Genomic DNA, 23,414 nt, shown 5'->3' on the forward strand with positions numbered 1-23,414 from the left:
CTCTCTTAATCGATGATTACCAACAAATACAAATCATCTGTTATAGGCCGGGAGCCAGGTCAGGATGCTTTTTGCTACCTTTTTTTCACTCTTATTTTCTGGTAGCCTTCGGCCATCACAAGACGATAACCACCACTCCCCGTCTCTTTTTGAAAGATGCTTTTGGCTGCCTGATGTTGATGCACATATGAAGGTACTGCAAGTGCATAAATAATCTTACGGGTATGAAATTTGGCAGGCAGTATCCTGAAACTTACGGGAAAGTGTCAAAGTAAGATTTAGGGGCTTCCTGTCATTAGATTTTGAAATATTACCCACAATATCTTCAAAAAGAAAAGAAAAACAACCGTCCGATTGACAAATTTTCATCAAAAATGATGATTTTCAGCACATGTTGTTAAAATCTGTGAGGTCTCCTGTAGGTTTAATTGGGGGGTTAAGAGGCTTTTAAAGTTACAGTGCTAACTATGCAAAAAGTGATGAGACTCGGTGTGAGCCAGAGACCTGTCCTGAGAGTCCTGTGTGTAATCTAAAGGAACATGTAGGAAATACTGTTCAAAGCTAGAAGTGGGCACGTCAGTTGCATATCCTTAAATGACTTCTAAATGTTTTCTCATGATTTCACCCCCCTCTGAGGAACGACCGCCAAAATATGAAAGATCTGTGTGACTTTCTTTGAAGCGTCTCCTCTCATTGGAGTAGTTCGACGCTCTTCGGACTCATTGAAACTGTTTAAACAAAAACCCAGAGGAGACATTTGAGTAATTCCCAGGAGGTCTTGTTTTTCCCACCAGACAGACTCGATAATGTAGTGCAGTGTATCATAGACTGATCAATAGACTTTCACGCTGCACGGCTTTAAAGCTCCTCCGTAAGCAAATATTAGTTTGTGTGAGTCATTAAAGAAACTTTCACAGCCGCCACAAAGAACTACAAATGATACCTCAGTTTATTCTTTTATTTCTTCTTCTTTATTTTTCATGAGCGTCTTTTTGTGATCTGATAAGTACTCATACTTAGGGACGTACTTAGTGTTTTCTTGCAAGTCAGCAAATCAAACGTGATCCAGTTAGCACATTGTGACGACCCCACCTTGCGGCTGCTTGTTGGCTCTTTGCTGTTTGTGCTTCAGATGCCAGTGGGTGCAGTTGCGTCATCGCGATTGGGAACACCTGGGCCCGGTGTTCCCAATCCTATTTAAGCGTCCCTCGATCTGTCTTGGACGGGAGTTTGAGAAGTGTCTGCTCCCCACGAGGCCACGCTCTTTAATCTTACACCCCACACCGCATAACCTCACTCCTGCACACACACTAGCACCTCTGACTTACTGACTCCCACTCCTCATAATGTTGCTTCATTTGATCATTTTTGTGTTAAGTTACAATAAATTAATTATTAATTATTTTTTTGAAGGAACTCCTGTTTTCCTCCCGTTCTTTGTCATCGGTCCTGAGCCGGCCGTGACAGACCACCAACACTGAAATAAGTGTTGGGACACTGACAGTAAAATATTAGTGTGACATTGAGACCAGGGTTGATGGCTGTGCCGTTGTGTCTCGTCAGTGTTATTTTAATTCCCTGATCGGCCTTTCAGCTCAGTGTAAACTCTGAGTGTGCAATCACAGCCTGTGAGCTCTGCTTGTTGAACACTCAGCTGTTCTGTCTGCCAGCAGCCTCTGATACCCACATTTACATACTCGGCTTTCACTGAGTCGCATAACAGGTGATGTATTTGAGTAAGAACAGATATAAACTCCACTATACTTCACTAACCCTAACCCTGAAAGAGCAGCCAAAGCAGAACGATGTTAAACCTGTATTCTTTATAATAGAGCAGCCAGTTGAGTCGCCCCCTGCTGGCCAACAGGTTGAAAGCACTTCTTAATGGCTGCTTCCATTTCTCTGATGCAGTCAGTGGTTGGATTATTAGTATTAGTTATTAATGATTGATCCGGTTCTGTTGCAGCCCAGGCTTTCTGGATGGTATTGGCTGCAGCTCGTTGTTTACAGGAGGAATATTTACTGCTTTTGTTCAACTCTTTTTTTTTAAAGGCTGAGGCAGAGGATATTCCATATTTCTGTCATCAACAACCAATTTCATAAAATGCTCCAAACAAACAGGTCGATCGTACCAACAAGAGGTGGTTTGAATTTGTCCCGGAGATTTGATGATAATAGGAGAAATTATCGTGTTCCAGGCAGATTTCGAGCAGGATGACTCCTTTCAGACAATTGATCGTTGTAATCACTAGACACCAATCAGTCATACGATTATGACCACGCTGCCTGATAGTGTGTAGGTCGCCTTTTGCCGCCAAAACAGCCCTGACCCGTCGAAGCGTGGACTCCACTCGACCTCTGAAGGTGTGCTGAGGTATCTGGCACCAAGACGTGAGCAACAGATCCTTTAAGTCCTGTAAGCTGCGAGGTTGTCCAGCACATCCCACAGACGCTCCATTGGATTGAGATCTGGGGAATCTGGAGGCCGAGTCAACATCCTTGACCTCGTTGTGTTCCTCAAACCATTCCTGAACCATGTCTGCAGTGTGGCAGGGCGCATCATCCTGCTGAGAGAGGCCACTGCCATTAGGGAATACTGTCTCCATGAAGGGATGGACTTGGTGTTTTGGTAGGTGGTATGTGTCGTCCACATGAACGTCAGGACCCAAGGTTTCCCAGCAGAACATTGCCCAAAGCATCACACTGCCTCCACCGGCTCGCCATCTTCCCATAATGCATCTTGGTGCCATGTCTTCCCCAGGTAAGAGACGCACACGCAACCGGCCATCCACATGATGTAAAAGGAAACGTGACTCATCAGACCAGGCCACCTTCTTCCATCGCTCCGTGGCCAGTTCTGATGCTCACGTGCCCATTGTAGGAGCTTTCAGTGGTGGACAGGGGTCAGCATGGGCACCCTGACTGTCCTGGTAAAGCATATTGATGCTCTGTTCAGGTTTATAAATCTACTTCAGAAACATCTGATGAAGTTTATGACTTCAGTGACGATAGTTTTCACGTGTATACCTTTGGAAATGATTTTTCATAGAATTTGATATCATTAAAAATTGAGAGACCAACGTAGTGAAATTTCTTTAACAACTTAAGATCAGAGAAGTCTAACGATGACACTCTGATGGCAAGTGTTGAGCCAGTTGGCCGAGCACTTCATGCTGGAATGAAATATTGAAAATAGTGTTTCAAGAAAATTGAGAAAAGGTTTTGGTGCAGTAAACCGTTAGAGCAAAGATGCAGATGAAAACTATGAAAGGAGAGTTTGACTCTCGGCTGTTTTTGAGTTGAAAACAAAAGGAAGAAAACGTATTGTTCAAATTTCACCTTGAGGTCAGCGAGTGTGATTTCGTGTGCCTGAGTGCTGGATGGAATCTGCAAACCAGCGGCCAACTTTGGAGAATTATGAGAAAGAAAAAGAAAATTGAGAACAAAAACAATAGAGCTCCTGCAGAGAGCGTCACTGCTTGAACCTCTAATAACGCCAGACTTCTACTTTAAACTTAACATTTTTTCAGAGAGACGCTGAGAAGAACTCTGCAGGTTACTTTGAATAAAAGTGCTTCATTTCATTCGTCAAGCTGCCGCATGCGAGCGGAGCAAAATGTCTGGATGCTGCAGAGTGATGATTAGTTTGTCTTGTTTATTGTTGGTCATGCATTTAAAGTGCTGCCAAAAGATATTAAAACAATAAACAAGGCTGGTGAAGTTATAGTCATAGACTGTGTTTCTTTGGGGTTATTGATTATTAACCCACAGAAATATATATGATTGTTGGTTTTAAGCTACGTTTCGGTAACTTGTTGATTTGTAACCAGAAGTCACCATATGTGGACGAAGGGGTGGAGCAGTATCGATCATAATTCAATCAAATTTTATTTGTATAGCGCCAAATCATAACCAAAGTTATTGCAAGACTTTTTCTGTTATTTATACGTCTTTCCCAATGAAAATTAGCGCATCGACAAAGGTTTTTCAGACCCAGGAAGACCAGCGCATAGATGCCGATTGTCTCTTTTCCCATTACCAGTGAAGTATACTCCTGTCGGTCTCTTTTCTGCTGCGTCACCATCTGACGTCACAAACGTGCTGGAGACAGGGTTAGTTAACAGTGAAGATGTTGTATCTATTACTCATTCAGTCCGTTTATCAAACTCGACGCCGACAAATTTGGAACGATGTTCGAGCGCTGCTCGGACGGAGACGCCAGGAGTTTGTGGCTGAGATGACAAGGAGGCGCAGAAGTTACTGACGGAGCATAGCACCGGGCCGGAAAGGGGGCGGAGATTAGCGTGTCGACACGGGTTTTGTGTTCCCATCATTGCCGATCGGAGCCGAGGTGAGAATTACCCGGGTCTACTGCAGAGTCAGCTTCACCTGTTCAAGGTAACTTCAGGCAAAAAAAAAAAAACAAGAAGAAATTGAACAAACTTGCCAAAATGAGGTGTAGGCTGCGTTCTCACCCTAACCCCCCGACAAGCCTTTGCTACAGTATAGCTGGTTGATCGTTCTCTACATAATAAATCTGAAACAGTGCAATAATAAAAGAGTCAGGCAGTAATGAAAGCACACATGATCTGTAAGGTTACTAATTAGTTTCCTCTTCTATCTCCTGTAACAATAAGAAGCGGTGGAACGAGCTAATAAGACGAATATGAGCTGAATCCCACTCGACTCAAAGCCACTACTGTCGAATCTCCTCTTCCATCTTATTCATGCTCTTTTAGATTAAGGTGTGCATTCAGTATGATTTCCTCCTGTATCTGTGCGGCTGATCATTAGCCTGAAAAGATGGTGATATATCTCCTCTGTGTACAAAGACGGCAGCAGAGTGAATCAGCCCTCCTCTCTTTGGAGTGGCAGCAGAAGAAGTGACACTGATGAGCGGTGCCAGACGGCTCTGGAGTCAGCTTCAGCATCATTTCCGCTCCACTACACATGCGTCTTTTTTAACTCGTGTATTCATCTCGTGTCTGTTGGATATACAAGTAGTGAGTAGAGCGTAGTGTGGAGCCGTGCTGTTTTCAGCACCATTTGTGGTGACATATGTATTCCCACTGTGCGTGGCTTTGGAGAGCCGTGCCTTCGCTCTGGCTGTCGTTTCCCCTCCGCAGTGAAACTGCTGAAAGGCCAGCTTGTGCAATATGTCGTTTCACCAAACAGAGTCTGTTTCCAGGCTTGCAAGCGTTACGCTTAACTGGTGCCGAGGCAAAACTAACGAACACACAAGTTGCATCATGGGTACTTGGGGTCTTTTCAAGGCAGGGTGGCACGGGAATAGTGACATCTGTGGACGTGGAGATTCAGGAAGTGGCAGGACAATGTGATCACGATCATTCATCAGCCAAAAAACAAGACATGAGATGGAGCGTTTCTAAGCAATGTGTTTTGCAGCCACACGGGTCAGACTGGATCATCCTGCTTCAGTATATGTGCTGTTTCATTCAGATCTTTTTGGAGACTTGATATTTGAGTCAATTCTTAATGTTGGCATATTTTTTTCTATGGCTCAATATAAGTGGATGTTTTGAATCACCTGTAATGAAGACTTGGAGATGAATCCCATTATGTCAGTGGAATCTGTGCTTGTTTTCACCTGTGTCATTGTGCACAGAGCCTCAGGAGCGACAGCAAACAGGCTGTAAACTTTACAAACCGAGTCTCAGAATGACCCTTCAGTGTTCATCGTTCACCAGGTTTAAACAGGGAGGCAAATTATCCACAGAGGTGTCCTTCTCTGCAGAACAAACTGTGATCAAACCTGTGAAGGCTGTGAGTATAGCAGTTTTAAATTCAAAGTCATTAGCTATCTGAGGCTGAGCCGCCGCTAACTTTAGCTAGCTTAGCTTAAGTCAAATGATGTTGTTAAAAACAGCGTTGACTTGACAGTAAGAAAGTAGTCAGATGGAAATGTGTCCGGTCGACAGAAACTCTGATAAACGTTTGTCTTCCAGGTACAACATGAAACTCATTCCAGCAGATATTGAAGTCAGAAGGGATAACCTTTTCGTCTGTTCAGTAAAAGCTTCGAGTCAGCTCTAGTCTTATTTCAGCCCTTCAGTCAAATCTTTGCATTGGCTCCATCATTTCAAGGTGTCTCAGCCTGGTAACAGCTGAAAGCAGCCGGGCTCCTGCCAGGAGTATTATTTCAGAAACGACTAATGGGGCCACGGAGCCTCCGCCATGAGCTGAATGATGACGACCCTCTGGCCATTCACAGTCAAGTGGTCCCAAAACGTTTGTGCTTGACTCCTATAAATAAGTCAACAGGAATGGCAGCCAACCGAAAATCACTCTTGGCTGTACTTTAGCCTGTTTCTTACATTTTTTATCCCTGAGAGGAACTTTTATAACACAGACTGAACGATCTGATGGGCAAAACCACACCTGCTGTTAACATGCCATCATGCAGGCTGTTTTCATTCACTGTTCGTACTCACGCCAATGAAAAGTAACACACTATAACCCCTGTAATCCTGACTCAATTTAGACTCAGTGCACAACAGTATTTGACGCTCAGAGCCTCTGCCCCCTATTTATTTTGAAAGTCAGTAAATTGAATAGTGCTGCAACCTACGACTATTTTGAGAGTCGACTAGTCCTCGATTAGTGCATTAATCGACTAATCGGATAATGAATTGCACAATAACTTAATGGCTCTTATCAGCTTTTAGAGTTCTTCATTCAAAAATACGTCTTTTAATAAACTTTGCTGATTTGGCTCCTACTGATACAAAAAGAGAAATAAAGGAGGAAGAACGAGAGATGAGAAGGAGAGAAAGAGATGAAGTGTTTAAAGTGAGGGACTGAAAATGTAAAAGAGAGAAGAATCACACAGCATGGCTGAAACTTTGGACTGTCGATGTTTAAGAGATGCGTCAGGTTATATTAAGTTATATTAATGTAACAAGCCAAAGCAACTCCATCTTAAGATAGCTAATGTTAGCTAGCTGAAGAAGCTAATGTGAGTCTGCATAGTGCCTTCTCTTCAAATGCTCGTGCGTCACAGACGTGCTCCCGTGATAAGCGTCGTCCGCTTCACAGATCCTGCAGGCGAGCCTTTTCTCTGCAGCGTTGAGGCTGAAATGCTCCCAGACAAGTTTTACGATGTGATGGTGTTGCATCGCTTGTTTACCTGTCGCTTCCCAGTCGCTGTTTTGCATAAACAACTCTCAGCAGAGATAGTGAGGATGTGAGATGGCTCACCCCTCAGCGAACTCGGCTCCTGACATCGATGTTAAAACATTAAAACACGTGCACTGATGTAACCATCTAATTATCAACTATTTAATTTGTTGGCAAATAATTTTGTCATAGATTTTTGTTGACAATAGCACTAATCGTTGCCCCCCTATAATTGCCAGTTGCCCGTACATTTTAAGATCCATTAAAAAATTATTTTATTTGCTTTTAAATCCGTCAGCCCATCAGCTGCTTCTGAGTGTGCCAAAAACTCAGCGTGAGCTCAGAGGGGGGGACCGTGCGTTTGCTGTTGCAGCTCCAAAACTGTGTAATGATCTGCCTCTGCACATTAGAGAGGCCTCTTCACTGTGTTTAAATCTCTTCTTAAAACCCACCTCTTCTCCTCGGCCTTTGACACCTTGTAATACATAGATTGTATTTGTATTTTATGTCTATTTTATGTTATTTATTTGTATCTTATGCCTCGTGTGAGCTGTGTGCTTTATAAATAAAGTTGGATTGAATTGGACCCCTATAATAAAAAAAACCCAGCAGAGTACGCTTTTGGTGAAAAATCAGCCCAGGATGCAGAACAATCAAACATCTTATCTTATTTTTATAATGTTATTTCAGTTATTTCATTTGATGTTTGAGAGTTGAGAAACATAATAAAGGGACATCTCGGATGATATCTTTGGGAATAATTATTTCTTCCTATTTTTTAAATATATCAAGATACTGTATATAAAGTGGCTGCTCTTGCAGAATGGCATATCATAGACGGACCGGGCTTTCAGCCTCTAACTGCTTTTAAAGTTTCCTCTGCATCTGCATAATGTAAAGTGAAGTTTTAGCAGTTACAGGGTGTATACGCATACGCGTCCTCCTTTATTAGCCGACCCTGAGTCTTACATTAAGTCAGCTGAACGGGGATGCTGGAGTTTTTACAGTGGCAGCTTTGATTTCCTCTCCTCAGTGAAGTAATCTCTCTCATTTCTTCTCCTCTGCGCTGTAATGATTTATGTGTCTTCTTCCAGCTGGGGCTGTGGCCCTCCGCCAGCAGCCCGAACGGCCACCTTGGTGCTGTGTCTGTGCTGACACAGACGCCGATGTGTTGCCATCCGACTGGAAAGCCTCGGGGGCCATTTTATTTGTGCCATAACTCATTTCAGGGAACGTATGTCGTCGTGGGTCTGCCCTCTGGGAGCGGGGCCCACGCGCATACATTACCATGTTTATTAACTCCACAGCTGAGATTAACATGAGCAGTGCCTGGGTGGTAGGAGAGTGTTTCTACACGCACCAGTGACACAACTACGACTGCGAACACTGCCAGCACGACAAAGAGGCTGTAAGACGAGTGCCAACTGTCTTTCTAGAAATGTTTAAATGCTTTTTTTCACTGGGACGACTGCTGCTGAAAGTGTCGGGCCCACCTGAGAAATGTCACGTGTCTTTAACCCATGGAAGCGCTCTGTGCGCGTCAGATCCCACTGGATGCTCTTCGTCGTAGTGGGAAGAGACTCTGGGGTGCAGACAATTTCGTTCCATTTAACATATTTGCATAATGAAGAACTCAGCTGTTCCCACAAAGGATCCCGTGCCGCTTGCATAATTTATCATCCGATGGCATCTTCTACGGGGCTCATGTTCAGCATCTACCTGATGGGCCAACATCGTGTTCAAATTAGCCTCTTGTGATGTTTCACAAGGTGCCAGCAGCAGGGGAATTCCCCCCTCGGTACAGTTTGAAGTATGAATATGAAGGAAGATGTCCAGCCTTTCCCCCAGCTGAAACCAGTGCAAGCCAAGCTAAATATGATCCACGACGAGCAAGGCCGATACAGTACGAGGCTTTATCTATATTTACAGATTGCGACCGGATTTTAGTACGGGAAGTGTTCTGGTTCTGTTCAACAAACGTCTCATGTTAAAGTAGTTTTCTTCTCCTCTTGAGGACAGACCTGACAAAGCTTCATGTTGTTCCTAATCTGCATCATGATGTTGTTCTTTCAGCAAACTGAAGAGCCGTTAATTAAAGTCGATCACTAGAAAATCTGTTTCTGTTTGGGCTTCATCCCGCTGCAGTAAGCCAGAGTGCAGCCTCTGTGTAACTTCCTGTTTACAGTGAGACTGAGACTCAGCACAGACAGATGAACGGGCGCTCCTCCGGGGGATGGGACGAACCGAGAGATGACAGCGTTTATTTAGCAGACACATCTGGAGGGAGAATTTACCTTCACTTTGATCTGAACACACGGTCGCTTCTCACGCTGCTGACTGGACTGTAAACAATGCAGCGCACGGAGAAGGAAGGCTTTGCTGGAAGTCCCTATCGCTAAGTTCACCGTCATTCCCAGAGGATATATCGTTGTCAGACTGTAGCCGATGGGTTCCGAGATTACCTATGGTGAAATGTTTACCATCCCAAACATGTGACATTAAATGTAGGGCCTGTTACATTACCCTTTCTCGAATAGCAATTTGCAGAAACGTTGCAACCTATCATCACACAACTGTGTATAATAACTAATGAAAAATTTAGTGCAACTTTTTGTGCACAGAGCTACAGAAATCCATCTCATTCTGATCAAATACTGACGCTTCTCCAAGGCCGACCCTTTGGCATCTTATACCGATGCACAAGGTAGCAAGTCCATTACTTTTTTGTAGTGAATATAGAGGCTTTAATATTTACAATACTGAACAAAAATGTCAATCTTTCATCTTTAATTAGCATTTCCTTGTGGTAGCAAATTCCCCAAAAGCCTGAATATAAATAGTTGTAGATAAAAGTAGATAAACTGCTGACTCGTCCCGAGGAACAAATATGAAGGTCAAAATCTGACACATTTAAATAATACTAATGACATTAGCATTTTTAGATTGATGCTTTGTCTTTCCTCACACAGATAAAATAAAAAAGCCTTTTTGGGATGCAGGACAGAAAGTCTAAAAGCCTCCAAGGACGAAACTGTTAGTCTGTGAGTGCTTCCAAAATGATAATAGAAGACGACTGAACCTTCCACACAACATCCCTGCAACCTCACAGCAGTCTCACCACAGTATGTAAAATAGTAATAAAATGTAATATACAGAATAATGTACATCGACGTGTCAATCAGCCCTGATTTTAAACTATAATGTTTTTCAATTGGAGGAATATTTGTGCCTTTTTGTGTCGTTCAGCGAGACGGCGTTACGTGTCTGTGGGCAGAATGACTTCCCTCGCAGCCTTCAGCTCTTCTGCAGGAAAACGGACTCTTGTTCACGTCCAGTGTGAAGCCAGAAGTGAAGACTTGACTTTGTTATTTTAGCCCAAGGAATATTTTCCTAAACCTGACTGATGTTTTGGTGCCTAAATCTGTTAGTTAGTTATGCAACATAACTTATGTCAGGTAATTAAATGTGTGGGACACATACTCTCGTCTCCTGGGTCCATGTCCTGATTGTTTGACCCATCAATCACCCCTAACCGCCTTCCCCTCAGGCTTTGTTGCTCTTTATCTTTGACACTATAAAAAAATTGACGATATGACAGCTTCCTACAAGTGAAGCCAAACCCTCTCTATCGCCCCCTGCTGACTGGCTGCAGTATAGGTCATAAAGCCCGCCTCCTCCATGTTAACAGATGGAACATGAGTCAAACTATAAAATCAAAATACGCGTCAAATACATTTTTCTCAAACATGGTTTCTGTCATTATAGTTAGTTCTTATCATGCTGATTTATGTCCAAGTGTTAATTTTTCTGAAAAGTTTACTTTTAATTAGTTATTTGATGCTGTAAAAAGGGGGTGTGGCCTCATGATTGACAGCTCTCTTGACAAATGGGGCCCCTGCAGCGTTCTGTTCCCAAGTAGCAGAGTAGAGGAGGAACGGCGAGAGGAGGCGTAACTAACACTAACACTACAGTCATTGAACTTTCCATCAGCGTGAATATCTGCTTCAGACCGACACAAGAAGCTGCTCTGCTGTTAAACACGCCAACATGCGAGAGATTTGCCTTTTTTTCGGTATGTTAAATGTGTGTTTTGGTTAGCGGAATGGTAACGTTGCTGCATCTACATCTTTATAGTCATTGCTCGATATACTCAACACCTTAAGTCGTGTTAGAGGAAGAAAATATAGAAACAAAACAGAAACAAAAAATAAATCAGTGCTCGTTTACACATTTCTGTATATTATATTTTCATGTTTATTTCTGAATCTGCTGTGAGAGCATTGCAGGTTGCACGTTCATCAGGATGCTTTAACCGTCTCTGGTCAGTAGATTCTGTGTTGCTGTCTTGACTTACTCGTAGCTGCTGGACTGAATCCTCTCTGCATGGCCTCCTCATACAAGTCGGCTGCTAATACTGGCAGACCTGGCTTCTCCTGGCCTTGACCAGGCGTCTGCAGAGGGTTAATATTTAGTTGGGAAAGATGAATGTTCCAGATAGTTTCTCAGCCAAAAATAAGAAACCTTTTCTTCTTGTTTTTCTTTGTGCTGCTGGAGCTGCATTATTTGATTAAACAATTAATCGATCAAAGAATAAATTGCTAACTATTATTTCAGTAATTTTTCAAGCAAAAATGTCAAACCTGTGCTGGTTCCACCTTCTCATATGTGAGGATTTGCTGCTTGTTGTCATGACACAAACATTAGCTGCAGCCCTACATGTGTCTCTTTAGTGCATTAGTGATTAAAAACCAGCAAGATGCATCCGCTTAAAAGCCGAGCACAGCATCATTGTAACAGAGAACTACACCTGATAATGCAGGTACATAGAGGTAATACAATATGTAGAGGCTGTGCTCTTTCCTCTCCACGCTGTCTGTTCTTGTTCAGGGGACAGGTTTGTTTCCACACTGCAGGGCGGCCTCAGGGTAAATGTGGAGGCTCCAAAGCACACAATAAGTCTGTCCTAATGACTCCGGGTCCCTCGGGAGGCCTGGTTAACCTTCAAACCCACACACTCATTTATGTGTGTGTGTGTTCAGTGTGTCCACAGAGATGAGTGGAAGCTAATGAGGGACTACCTCTGCTCTAAGGGCTCCCTCGGTGCTAATAGCTCGGCGCTGTGATAAGAGATTTAGGGGTGGGCCGAGTGTATCAAAAGGCAACAGCGTCTTTAGAGTAGCTCCATCCAACCCCGAGTATATTCACATGATGATAAAAATTCACAGCGCATGCTTCTTATGATCCGTACCAGGATCCAGAGTGAGCTGTTTTTCACTGTGAAGGGTTTGAGTCAAACATTTCCTTTGAGCGAGGAAATTGCTCTTATAGCAAAAGCAGAACTCATCAGTCCGCCTCCTGTAATTACTTCCGTCCTCCTGAATTAAGCACACTGTTGCTCATCAGCAGATTTATTTTGATGGCTGCTGTTACTCCCACAGTTATTAGTGTTGAAAAGAAACCGGACAGAGTTTCATTGAGAAATGTGCTGCAGCGTTCTGTGACCCTTTTTAAGAATAAAGCCACCTTCTTAACATAATATGATAATTCTGTGTTTTCAAACTAACCGTGAAAACACCAACAAAGTCACAATAACAAACAAATTCACTGATTGAGGCAGAGGTGATCTGAAACCCCCATGATCAGCAATATTACTGTTTTAATCAGTGGAGCCTGGTGGCTTTAAAGAGCCGAGTTCAGTCAGACAACTCGCGTCTGTAATAGTTTGAAATGTTTATTGCAGCAGCAGAACAAAGCTTTTGTTTGGCCCCCGAGCCGGAGCCTGCAGGTGGATGCTTGGGTGGTGGTGGAGGGGCTGAAAGTGTGAGCGCAGTACTGGTGCAGGGCAGCGGTGGCAATAACAGAGCAGAGGGAGAGAGCGGAGATCTTTCAGCTTAAATAGAGCGCCACGTTAGGAGGAAGTGAAATCATGTGGTACGCTCCATTAGTGGCAAAAACAAGCGATTTTATTGGACAACCTTTGATCAGGCATATTTGCCTCAAAGTATTACATTGCAGCTCTCACTGTCGTTGCTGCTGGCGTAAGCAATCCACCACACAATTTAAAAACCTTCTCTTAATATGTGACCGATGACTAATAGGTGAAGTCAATTACACCTTAAAGCTCCTGTGAGGAGTTTTTCACTGGTTATGAAACAGACTGAAATTAATTCTCATGACTCTACATGACCTACAAAAACAAACCAGACCAGACAAAGATTGATTATTTCTGTATGGTTATTTTTAATGCCTGAAACAGTTGGCTTAACTGATAGATGATAGATTAACTGCACGCTGCCTTTGTTTATATTTTCCAGGGCAAAGATTTAAAGTGAGTGATACATGTGACTGTTAAAGAAAGCAGGAAGAGATTGTTTGTTAAAAAACACCACTTAAGCACGTACAGGACAAAATCAGCAAAGAGATAAGAGGTGCGGCTTTGTCCACAGGGGGCGCCAAAATCAACACAAACCAAGCCTCCAAGGACGAAACAGTTCCTCACAGGATCTTTAAAGCCCCCCTCCAGTGACAATCCAGTGTTTAACCTTGTGAACATCTCCATGTGGTGTTCTTCATGTGCTACAAGACATATCAGGGACAACATCAGAAGTCATCTCCATGGCTGGGCCTGTCTGCTTTTAAACTGCAGTGTACAAAGGACAGGCTGAGCAACACGTTTTCAGATTGGCAGGTTTGAGACGTCACAAACGAGGAGCCAATCCCGTTAATGGACGTCATTATGTGTAACCTATGGCAACCACTTCGGGGATGCGCGAGCCAGCTGTAACCGTCATCGTAATGTTTGCAAACTCACTACTGACTACTAACGTTAACATTACTACTACTAATTACTACATTTCAAGCTTAGTTTCAACAAGTTGCCACTAAACGATGACGTGTGTTGTTTTCGGATGTCATTTTACGAAAGAAACGTAGTACATGGTGGGCGGGGCCTATGCAGATATGCAGCACAAGGAGGAGGTGCCTTGGGAGGACTTTTACAAGGTAATTAAACATATTTTGCAGAAAAAAAACATATCCGACATGATTTCTCGTTTCAAGCAGAGCATTTTATGTCTTAAAACATGACTGGAGCTGGACTTTAAAATGTGCAAAAATAGGGCCCTGGTTTAAAGATAATAATGCTCTCACACCTTTTGTCTGTTTTAAAGCACATTGTACACAACGCAGTAACAGGTAGTAAACTTAACACCCCAATTAAAGTGCAAAATAACAATAATAAATATGAACTGGCTTACTAGAGTGCAAAAGTTACTGTCTCGACTTTTTGCTTTATAAAATCAAATTTTTATAACATAAATGAACCAAAAAACTGAGACTGTTTGGAGCTTCAGTCCCTGTGCACAATACAGAAAGAAGGTGGGTCACAATGTACCCCAATATGAAAGTTAAACCTCAATTTTAAAGTCCACACATCCAAATATAAACAGCTGAATATCTCACAAAGCAGAAAGTGAGAGAATTAATCACAGGCATGAACACCTCTCTCGTTTGGCCTCCTTCTGTTTCTAATAATAGCTTAAAAATAGAGTTGATCAGATTAATGACCACACTTTTCTCCCACTCTCAGCCTCACACCCCTTTTCCTCCCGACTTATTCATCATTATTAATCCCTCGTTTACCCCCTCTCTCTCTCTCCCTCCCTCTCTCTCTCGCTCCTGCAGCTGTCAGAGTTATTTGTCTCCTTTGAGGAGAACCCTCAGGGTGCAGCTTCCTTAGCCCAGGTCCACAAGGCAGTGCTGCATGATGGGAGGACTGTCGCTGTCAAGGTCCAGCACCCCAAAGTCCAGAGACAGAGCTCCAAGGACATCGTGGTGATGGAGGTGAGTCTGTTTAACTACTGTGGAGTAAAGAAGTGTCTCCTGGGTTTCCTGGTCGGAGTTGTGAAGTTCTGACCTCAAATATGGACCACAAATGATGATATTCTGTCAAACACTAACATGCATCATGTGCGAAGAAAGACAAATGAAGACACAAAGAAAGGTCAGGTCAAGTTAAGGGCTAAAAAAGCTACAAGCTGCTGTAATATGAAGATAAGCTTCAGTCATTACAGCGACTAAAACTCGACTCGTGTGTAGAAAACTTTTGCTGTGTTAAAGACTGACAGATAAAAACAGGTCTGAAACGCCTCCAGATAAAAGCAGTGTCCCCGAATGTCTTTGTTCAGTGTTTAACACAAACTTACAAAACAAACCTCAGTTGCTGCTCTGACAACTTGTAGCTCATCTGATGCATCTGCTTTGTTGCTGCTGATTTTAGAGGATATTTTGGTCATGATTGAAACGCCTCCAGTGAAGACACACTGTTAGTCTTTTGGGTGAATTAACACATTCACAAAACACTGCACTAAATTATATCAGTACAACCTTTCTAGGTGTTTTACCTTTAAATATGGCACTCCATCTTTATGGAGGTTTTTTCCTACGTCTTTGTTTTTTATTTTGAGAGCATGACTTATTGACACTTTCCCTCAAAACACTTTTGTGCTATGATTTGGGATTCTTCTTCTCAAAATGTCAAATATATTGTTGCTTGCACAGATTTCCTGCGCTCCAGGTTCAACCCTGGTCCTCTCACTCAGGCCACTTTTGTACGCTTCTGAAACATCCGCTCTCGGAGACAAAAACGTGCTCTTGAATAAAGATAGGGAAAAACCTCCACACATCTTCCCTTGAGTTTAGGGATTCATAAGAAACTGACTGACTAAGAAGCAAAACGTTTTTTAAGTCCGTCTTACAAACTCCATCGAGGCCCAAACGGCATAGAAGCTTTGTCTGGCTGTATTCACTCTAGTTCTCATGCTGGCCATTAAAACACCAAATCCTTAGATGCTCCTCATGTGAGAGAAAAAGGGACAGACCAAAGTTTTATTCTGAAAATGATGTGAGGCTTCAGGAGTCTCATGTGTGGACTCTGGATTTAGTCCAGATAAAAGCAATGCTCCTTAATGTCTTTGTTTGTTAAGGAGCCTGTTTGTTGTTGTAAGACTTAAAATAATAATAATATAATCACACCATTAAGGGCCTGTGCCCACTAACAGTGTTTTTTTGCGCTGGATGGCAGAGCACTTCTCACCTGCGCTTACTGTTGCTAGGTTACTCAAGTTGTCTGGCGGCACTTCCACTTCCCTCTGAAGTGAACCATCAGTCTGTTTTAAATCGCTCTGTTTGCTTGATATTTGCTTTTATTCAAGGAAACTTTACAAAGAAAACTATGGAAAGGAATCGTGTCCTGGCGTTAGCAGCAGCTCTACACCTGGAAAATGTACTATCGAAAAAACGGAAGGATTAGCTTCACCTCCTCCACTGTTGTTGACAAAGTTGATATTGGAAGTCCCGCCCCTTCTTGAGTTTTATTGGTCTGTGAGGGAGAAGCGAAATTGACGAGGGCGCCGTGTTCAGAAGTTGAGCTATTTTCAATGTGTGCCCTGTGAGCACAGCAACAAAACACTGGTGAAGCAGAGGATGTTCAGTGCTGAAAACTGATCTGCATTGGGTTTGTTAGTGGACACAGGCCCTAATAACCTTCAAAGAAAAAATGTAAAATGATCCTTCATCAGGTAAAGTCGCAACACAACACAGTTAAGTTTGAAATGCAAAAGTGCATATGGCCAAAAAAAAGCAGTTGCACTCGACCCTTTGACAGATGTTTATCTATCTTGTGTAGTGTATTTGAGCGCGTGCATTTTCTATTTGTTTGTTGTAACATTAAATTTAAACCTTAATCATTCTACATTTTAAATGTGCATTATTCATTTCCATTTTTCAGTTGTATCCCAGCATGTTTATCCCAACTGTAGTGAAACAATAACCTTTATAATGATAATCTCATCTCTTTGATGATCTCATGATTCTCTCCTCCTTCTTTTCCCAGTAACGAGCTTCAGTACAGAAGCATCAGTTGCCCTCTTCCTAATACATACTGACGCACGACGTCAGCCACTGACAGGACATCACTGTGTGTGTACAGGCCTGTTTTATTGTACATGACAGTGAGGCTGGTTGTGGTTTGTAATCTGAAGGTGTTACTGCGGGCGGTCCATTGGCTCTTCCCCGACTTCGCCTTCATGTGGTTGGTGGAGGAGGCCAAGAAGAACATGCCGCTGGAGCTCGACTTCCTGAACGAGGGACACAACGCGGAGCGGGTGGCCAAAATGCTCGGACACTTCCCCTTTCTCAAGGTAAGCACACATTTATAATAGCTGGCCTCACGGTGGGATTTATTTAGTTGTTTCCATGTGTGCACACATTCCAGTAAACAGCTGATAACAATAACTGTCTCATTGTGAGACCCTGGTGCATAAATTAAAGTTAATTTTAATAGAGGTCAGACTTCTTTCTCTGTCTCACAGCTTCCTCAAACGGAGGAGGCTTTGCACGACACTGCAAATCGTATTTCTTCTAGCAGACAGAGTTGGACTTCACGTCAATTATCATTTAATTTCCCGGTGTCCTTTTTCTTATTACTTCTGTGTGAGAACTTTTATTAGTGCCGGTGAATGTGAATTAGTCTCCTTTTCTTTGTTCCATGTTGAATCCCTGAGAGCTTCAGCTTCTGCAGTTTTGTCTTTCTTTCTCTCATTTGCTTCTTTTTTTCTGAACTTTTTAATTGTATAATACAGCAGGTGATGGAGACAGAAAACTTGGCAGAAACAAAGATAGTGACGTGCAAACGCCTGCCAGGACAAGCTCGGACTAAGACTTCTGCTCAGTATCTAAAAGAAAACATGTTTTATATTATAATATACATGTATGAGTTTTTGTCTGGTTTAAAGACTTTTATAATCTTGTGCCTTTTTATTTTTTTGATGAATGATCATTAAAGTAAAAGAACCCTTCTTACATCAGTGCTTTTAACTCTGTACTTGGTTGATGAAAGTAAACACTACAATCAGTGAGCAAGAATAAGAACATCCAGTGCTTTCAAAACATTGTACAAATGAGCTCAGCAAGAAATCTAAAGGATGTCTTGCAGATACTGCTCCGTTTTCTACCCTTTCTATACCTCTAGAGGGCGCACCAGAGAGCTCAGGCCGCATGCCACTACCGTATGTGCGGGATGTAAACAACAGACATGGAGACCCTCGGAGGTTACTGTGATGTTCATTCTGAGATCACAACAGAAACAGCTTCTGTGTGTTCAGTGGACAGAACACACCGTCTGCTCCGTCCCGCTCCGTCTCTCCGACATGTTCCTCCGTGCTCGGACGTAACGGTCCCGGACTTGTTCCATTTAGTTTTGCAGGTTTCCACGTCGACTTCTAAAACAGAACTTATCTGTCTGCAGCTGTTTGACAGGCAGGTTTGTCTCTGTGCAGCGGCAACGACACATCGTACAGATGTGGATAATTGAGGACTCGGTCTATCAGCTTGTCTTCAGAACTTTCTGCCGTTGTTGTCCCTGCTGCTGTGTTGACCCTGTCACATCCCCTCTGCCTCCACACTTCCCCTACTGCTCATGTGCATGCTCCATCTCGTGCACAGCCGACGCTTCAAACAGACGCAGGGAAAGATTAACTTGCAGCCATTACAGCTTGTTTTGCTGCTGAAACAATCTACTGGAGCAACCAAAACTTTTTGTACCTGTTGGTACGTTTAAAAATACTATAATTACCCTTTAAGTCATGAGCTCAGTGGAAGACTTAAAGTAACTGGTGATCATTGTGTGGTTACCTCTTGGGACCGATTCTGCAGAGGCTCGGCTCAGCTTGATTTAACATGTTGTCCTGCAAGGCCTTGTAGAAATCAGATCAGTCGTCCTCCGCTTATTTAAATCTGCCGTGATTAGTAATGTTTTCGAAAAGCAGAGTGAGTTGAATGTCAGGCTTCATGTTCTTCAGATGAAGAAGACACAATGAACAATCAACAACAGTGACGCTGTGAAAGATGACAAAATACAGAGCTAAATATGGAAAAGCCTTTGTTTTATACAGAAAGGAAAACTTGAATGCGTGATAATCCGGATGCTATCACACACACACACACACACACACACACACACACACACACACACACACACACACACACACACACACACACACACACAGGCACACACACACTCTTACATAATCTGTGAGTTGTGGATAAAAACTAATCAGAGTCCCAGAGGACGGAGGAGTGTTTGAAGCCTGCTGTAGCTGTGGTGAGACGAGGGGAAGGTGTCAGGTTATCTGACAGGCTCTGAGTCAACGTACCTTCACTACGTTTACATTTGATTCACAGTAAAATTCATCTGACTGATCTCGGTGACTAAGTGCTAATCAGTCGATAAGATTTCATGGAGCCAGTGTAGTTATGTTTTTTTACATCTGTTTCTTACATGTGTATACTTTCCTTCTTTAACAGTGTTTACAATCTAATGAGGTTAGAGGTCAATAACAGCTTTTTAACTCCGCACATCGCAGGCCTATTCAGTTCCTTCTTTTAGAAGGGCCAGATCTGAGAAAGAGGGAAGTGCTATGGGGCCGGACATTGGAGATGGGGTTGTCTGCGGCCTGCAAGACCTTTCAAGTTACGCCCCCCGTGCTACAAGACTCGCCCCTTTCTTTGAAGTTGATCAAAACACACTTAATGTCAAAGCGGGAAGGCGGAGCAGCAGGCTGGCAGCTTGGCGGGAGGATCGAGAAAACGCTGAGTTTGGGGGAAAAAAAGACAGGAAAAGAAAGAGCAAGAGCAATTCGTCGTATGAGTCAGACGAAGGGAGGAAGCAGCGGGGAAATTCAAAGATGATGAGGATGTAAGGGAACTAGCCAGAGGAGTTTAAAGTTATTTTCAAACTGAACGAGGGTCGGGCAGGTTTCAGCTCCTTTAACCCGATTCGGTTGGCTCGGGCACTGAGGGAAGAGCTGGGTGAAATCTTTAATGCAAGGATCCTTTTTTCTGCAAAATATGTTTAATTACCTCGTAAAAATCCTCCCAAGACGTCTCCTCCTTCTCCTTCATTAAAAATTCCAGTCTCTGCATAAGCCCCGCCCACTATGCACATTTCAAACCGTCCCCTCCCTCGTTAAAACAAAACGCGTCTCTGCCATCGTTTAGTGGCAACTTGTGGAAACTTGGCTAGCTTGAAACGTAGTAATTAGTAGTAATAATATTGATAATAAAAATAATTTAAACTTGTATAGTGCCTTTCATGGGACTCAAGGCTGCTATACAGAGTAAATAACCAACAGACAGCAGAACAAAACAAACAAATAAGGCAGAAAGAGGTCAATAAAGCTGAGAACAGGGGTGGGCGCCGCAACAGTTCAGAGGCGAGAGTGAGGGATGGAGAGCAGGCCTGCATCTGAGGACCGCAGACTCTGGGATGGGGTGTCCAGATGGAGGAGGTCCTTTAGGTACTGGGGGGCGAGGGGATGGAGAGACTTGTAGGTGAGGAGGAGGATTTTATAGGTGATGTGGGACTTGACGGGGAGCCAGTGGAGGTGGATGATTACGATGACGGTTACAGCTGGCTCGCACATCGCCGAAGTGGTTGCCATAGGTTACACATAATGATATGCATAGAGTCACGCTGTCAATTAACAGGATTGGCTCCTTAGGTTTGTGACGTCTCAAACGTGTTGCTCAGCCTGTCCTTGGTACGCTGCAGTTTAAAAGCAGACAGGCCCAGCCATGGAGATGACTGCTGATGTTGTCCCTGATACGTCTTGTAGCACATGAGAAACACCACATGCAGATGTTTACAAGGTTAAACACTGGGTTCTCACTGGTCTTTAATAAAAACACGGGTGCATTAGTTTTTTAATCCAGTCTGACTCTCCTGAATCCCCTCTGCTGATTTTTTTTAACCCAGTGTTTCAGCAAAGTCAGCATTCCTGGGCTTAAGATCAGACGGAGCTCATGAAAGAATTTAATAGCCTACTCATAAAACAATTATATTATACTGAAAAAACAATGTACTCAGACTGTTGATGCAGCCATACAGAGCTAATGTTGGCGTAGTCCTGAGAGGCCTCTCATTCACAGATTTTGTTTTCATATCATCAGTTTTTTTAGATTATTAAAGGGCTGGATTTTCTGTTAAAGGCCGGATTAGGACCAGAGGCTGACTGAAGAGCTTTGATATGATCTGTTCTGTTCAACAGTTAAAATCATTTTAAATCACTTATTGAATCAATTTTGTTTAATATCCCTCAATACTTTGAACGTAACTCGTCACAAACAGAACAGAGGGAGAGGATAATAGTTTAATGCAGCGCACATGAGAATTATATCTCACGATAAAGTGATGGACTCTCACACACTGTTAGAGAAAATGTAAATGTCTGTCCCTCTCTCTCTCTCTATCTCTCTCTCTCTGTCTCTCTCTCTCTCACTCTCTCTCTCTCTCTCTCTCTACAGGTCCCCATGATCCACTGGCATCTGTCCACAAACAGGATCCTCACCATGGAGTTCGCTGAGGGGGGGCAGGTCAACGACAGGGACTACATGAAGAAACACGGCATCAATGTCAACGAGGTACTTCTGCCTGCTGCTCTCTGTAAAGCCGTGTGTCTCTAACAGCCACTAACAGCTTTTTAACTGATAATCCAGCTTCTGAATACTCACAAACTTTGTGAACAAAGTGGTGGTTTGATGAATTTCAAGGTGTTAGCATCAGACATGAAGCTGCTGTAGAGGGTGCTAGGGATGCTCAAAAACTCTGCACATGCATCACAGCGATATATTATATCTTTTACCCCTTTCCCACATAGATTAAGCACGTTGATGCAGGTTTTTCAGACCCAGGAAGATCCGCTTACAGATGCAGATTGTCTATTTTCCCATTGCCAGTGAAGTATACTCCTGTCAGTCTCTTTTCTGCTGCGTCACCGTCTAACATCACAAACGTGCCGGAGACAGGGTTAGTAAAGAGTGAAGATGTTACGGTGGTTAGGTCTTTATTGTATCTATTACTCATTCAGTCTGTTTATCAAACTCTGCGCCGACAAATTTGGAGCGATGTTCGAGCGCTGCTCAGACGGAGACGGGTGAAATCTGTAGCTCAGATGACGAGGAGTCACAGAAGGTACAGACAGAGCATAGCATCGCGCCGGAAAGGGGGCGGAGATTAGCATGTCGACCCAGGTTTTGTGTTCCCATCAATGCCAATCGGAGCCGCGGCGATAATTACCCGGGTCTTCTGCAGAGTCATTCGGCCCGGGTCTGAATGCAGATTGTAACCTTTCCCACTCAGCAAAAAAGCCGGGTGTTAGCGGGTTTTTTGACCAGCGGGAAAACGGTTGTGTATGTGTCTCAGGGACTGGGTGTGGCAGAATGGCTTGACAGCTGTCCATGCTAAGCTTCACTAAAGGAGCCTCACATGCTTCACCTGGATGTACAAAGCTTCTCAGAAAGTTCCAGGAACCAAAACTGGTACTTTAAATCTTGTACTGCCGTGTAAAGTTTAGGGTTAGGGGGCGTATAATATAGATTATTTTCTTGTGCTAAAGTTGTATATCACACTTTTTAGGGTTTAATTTCAGGGTCTCTCTAAAGCTCCTCTGTTGATAAACCATGTCCGTGGGTGGAGGGCCCGCTAATATTAACTCTGTGTGTCTCTAGCAGCTCAGCTTGTTAACGTTAGGATTCCTTCAGGGTCCATCAATAAAGAGGTTTTTACCAGGTGCCAAATTACCTGTGGAGGCCTCCTCCTCTCCAAAAGAAAACAGAACTGCTGATTAAAACCAGCATAAATACTAAATGAAGGAGTTTCCAATGAAGAATCAGCGTCTCTCAGAGGCTCTTTAACAACACAGGATGTCAGGAGGAGACGCACGCTGAGCTGCTGCTGACATCAGTCCAGCTCGTCTCCAGGAGCTTAGCTTGTGTTGGGGTGAGGATTCCTTCAGTGCTTGTCGCTCATGAGGTTTTAATGCAGGAAGAATGATCTACAGAGGTCTCCTCCTCTCCTCAACAAACAGACGCCGTGATTAAAACCAGTAAAATCACTGAATAAAATGGTTTCAGGTTAAATTCAGCGTCTCGCTAACTCACAGGATTAGCTGCAACTAATGTCCATTTAACTGACACCATTACCGTTTTCTCTAATCTTTGAGTTCACTTTCACTGTCGCTTTCTTGCCCCTCAGTTCCACTTTCATTTTAAACTTTTTTAACAGCAGCTCGAGCACAGCTTTACAGTGGAACGTGTTTGTGTTCACCGGCGTTTACTTCACGTGTAGGCCTGTGTCGGTAACCACATGACCAAAATATTGCAGTTATGTTTCCTTTACTCAAATGCCACACATCACATTAACAGGTTACTATGGCGACACA

The 23,414-nt window shown here is 43.2% G+C and overlaps 1 protein-coding gene across 1 annotated transcript in view; it reads left to right on the forward strand.

Annotated features, from left to right (window-relative positions):
- adck1 (aarF domain containing kinase 1) overlaps positions 1-23,414 on the forward strand; it is an 84,031-nt gene that overhangs the window by 31,432 nt on the left and 29,185 nt on the right. The window contains exons 5-7 of the mRNA XM_069662111.1: positions 14,821-14,979; positions 17,178-17,336; positions 21,499-21,615. Coding sequence (XP_069518212.1) covers positions 14,821-14,979; positions 17,178-17,336; positions 21,499-21,615 — 435 coding nt within the window. The remainder of the gene's footprint in view (positions 1-14,820; positions 14,980-17,177; positions 17,337-21,498; positions 21,616-23,414) is intronic.

This window comes from Semicossyphus pulcher, unplaced genomic scaffold (assembly GCF_022749685.1).
Source record: "Semicossyphus pulcher isolate SPU_LCO1_2020_fin unplaced genomic scaffold, fSemPul1.0.p SCAF_14, whole genome shotgun sequence".
Taxonomy (NCBI): domain Eukaryota; kingdom Metazoa; phylum Chordata; class Actinopteri; order Labriformes; family Labridae; genus Semicossyphus; species Semicossyphus pulcher.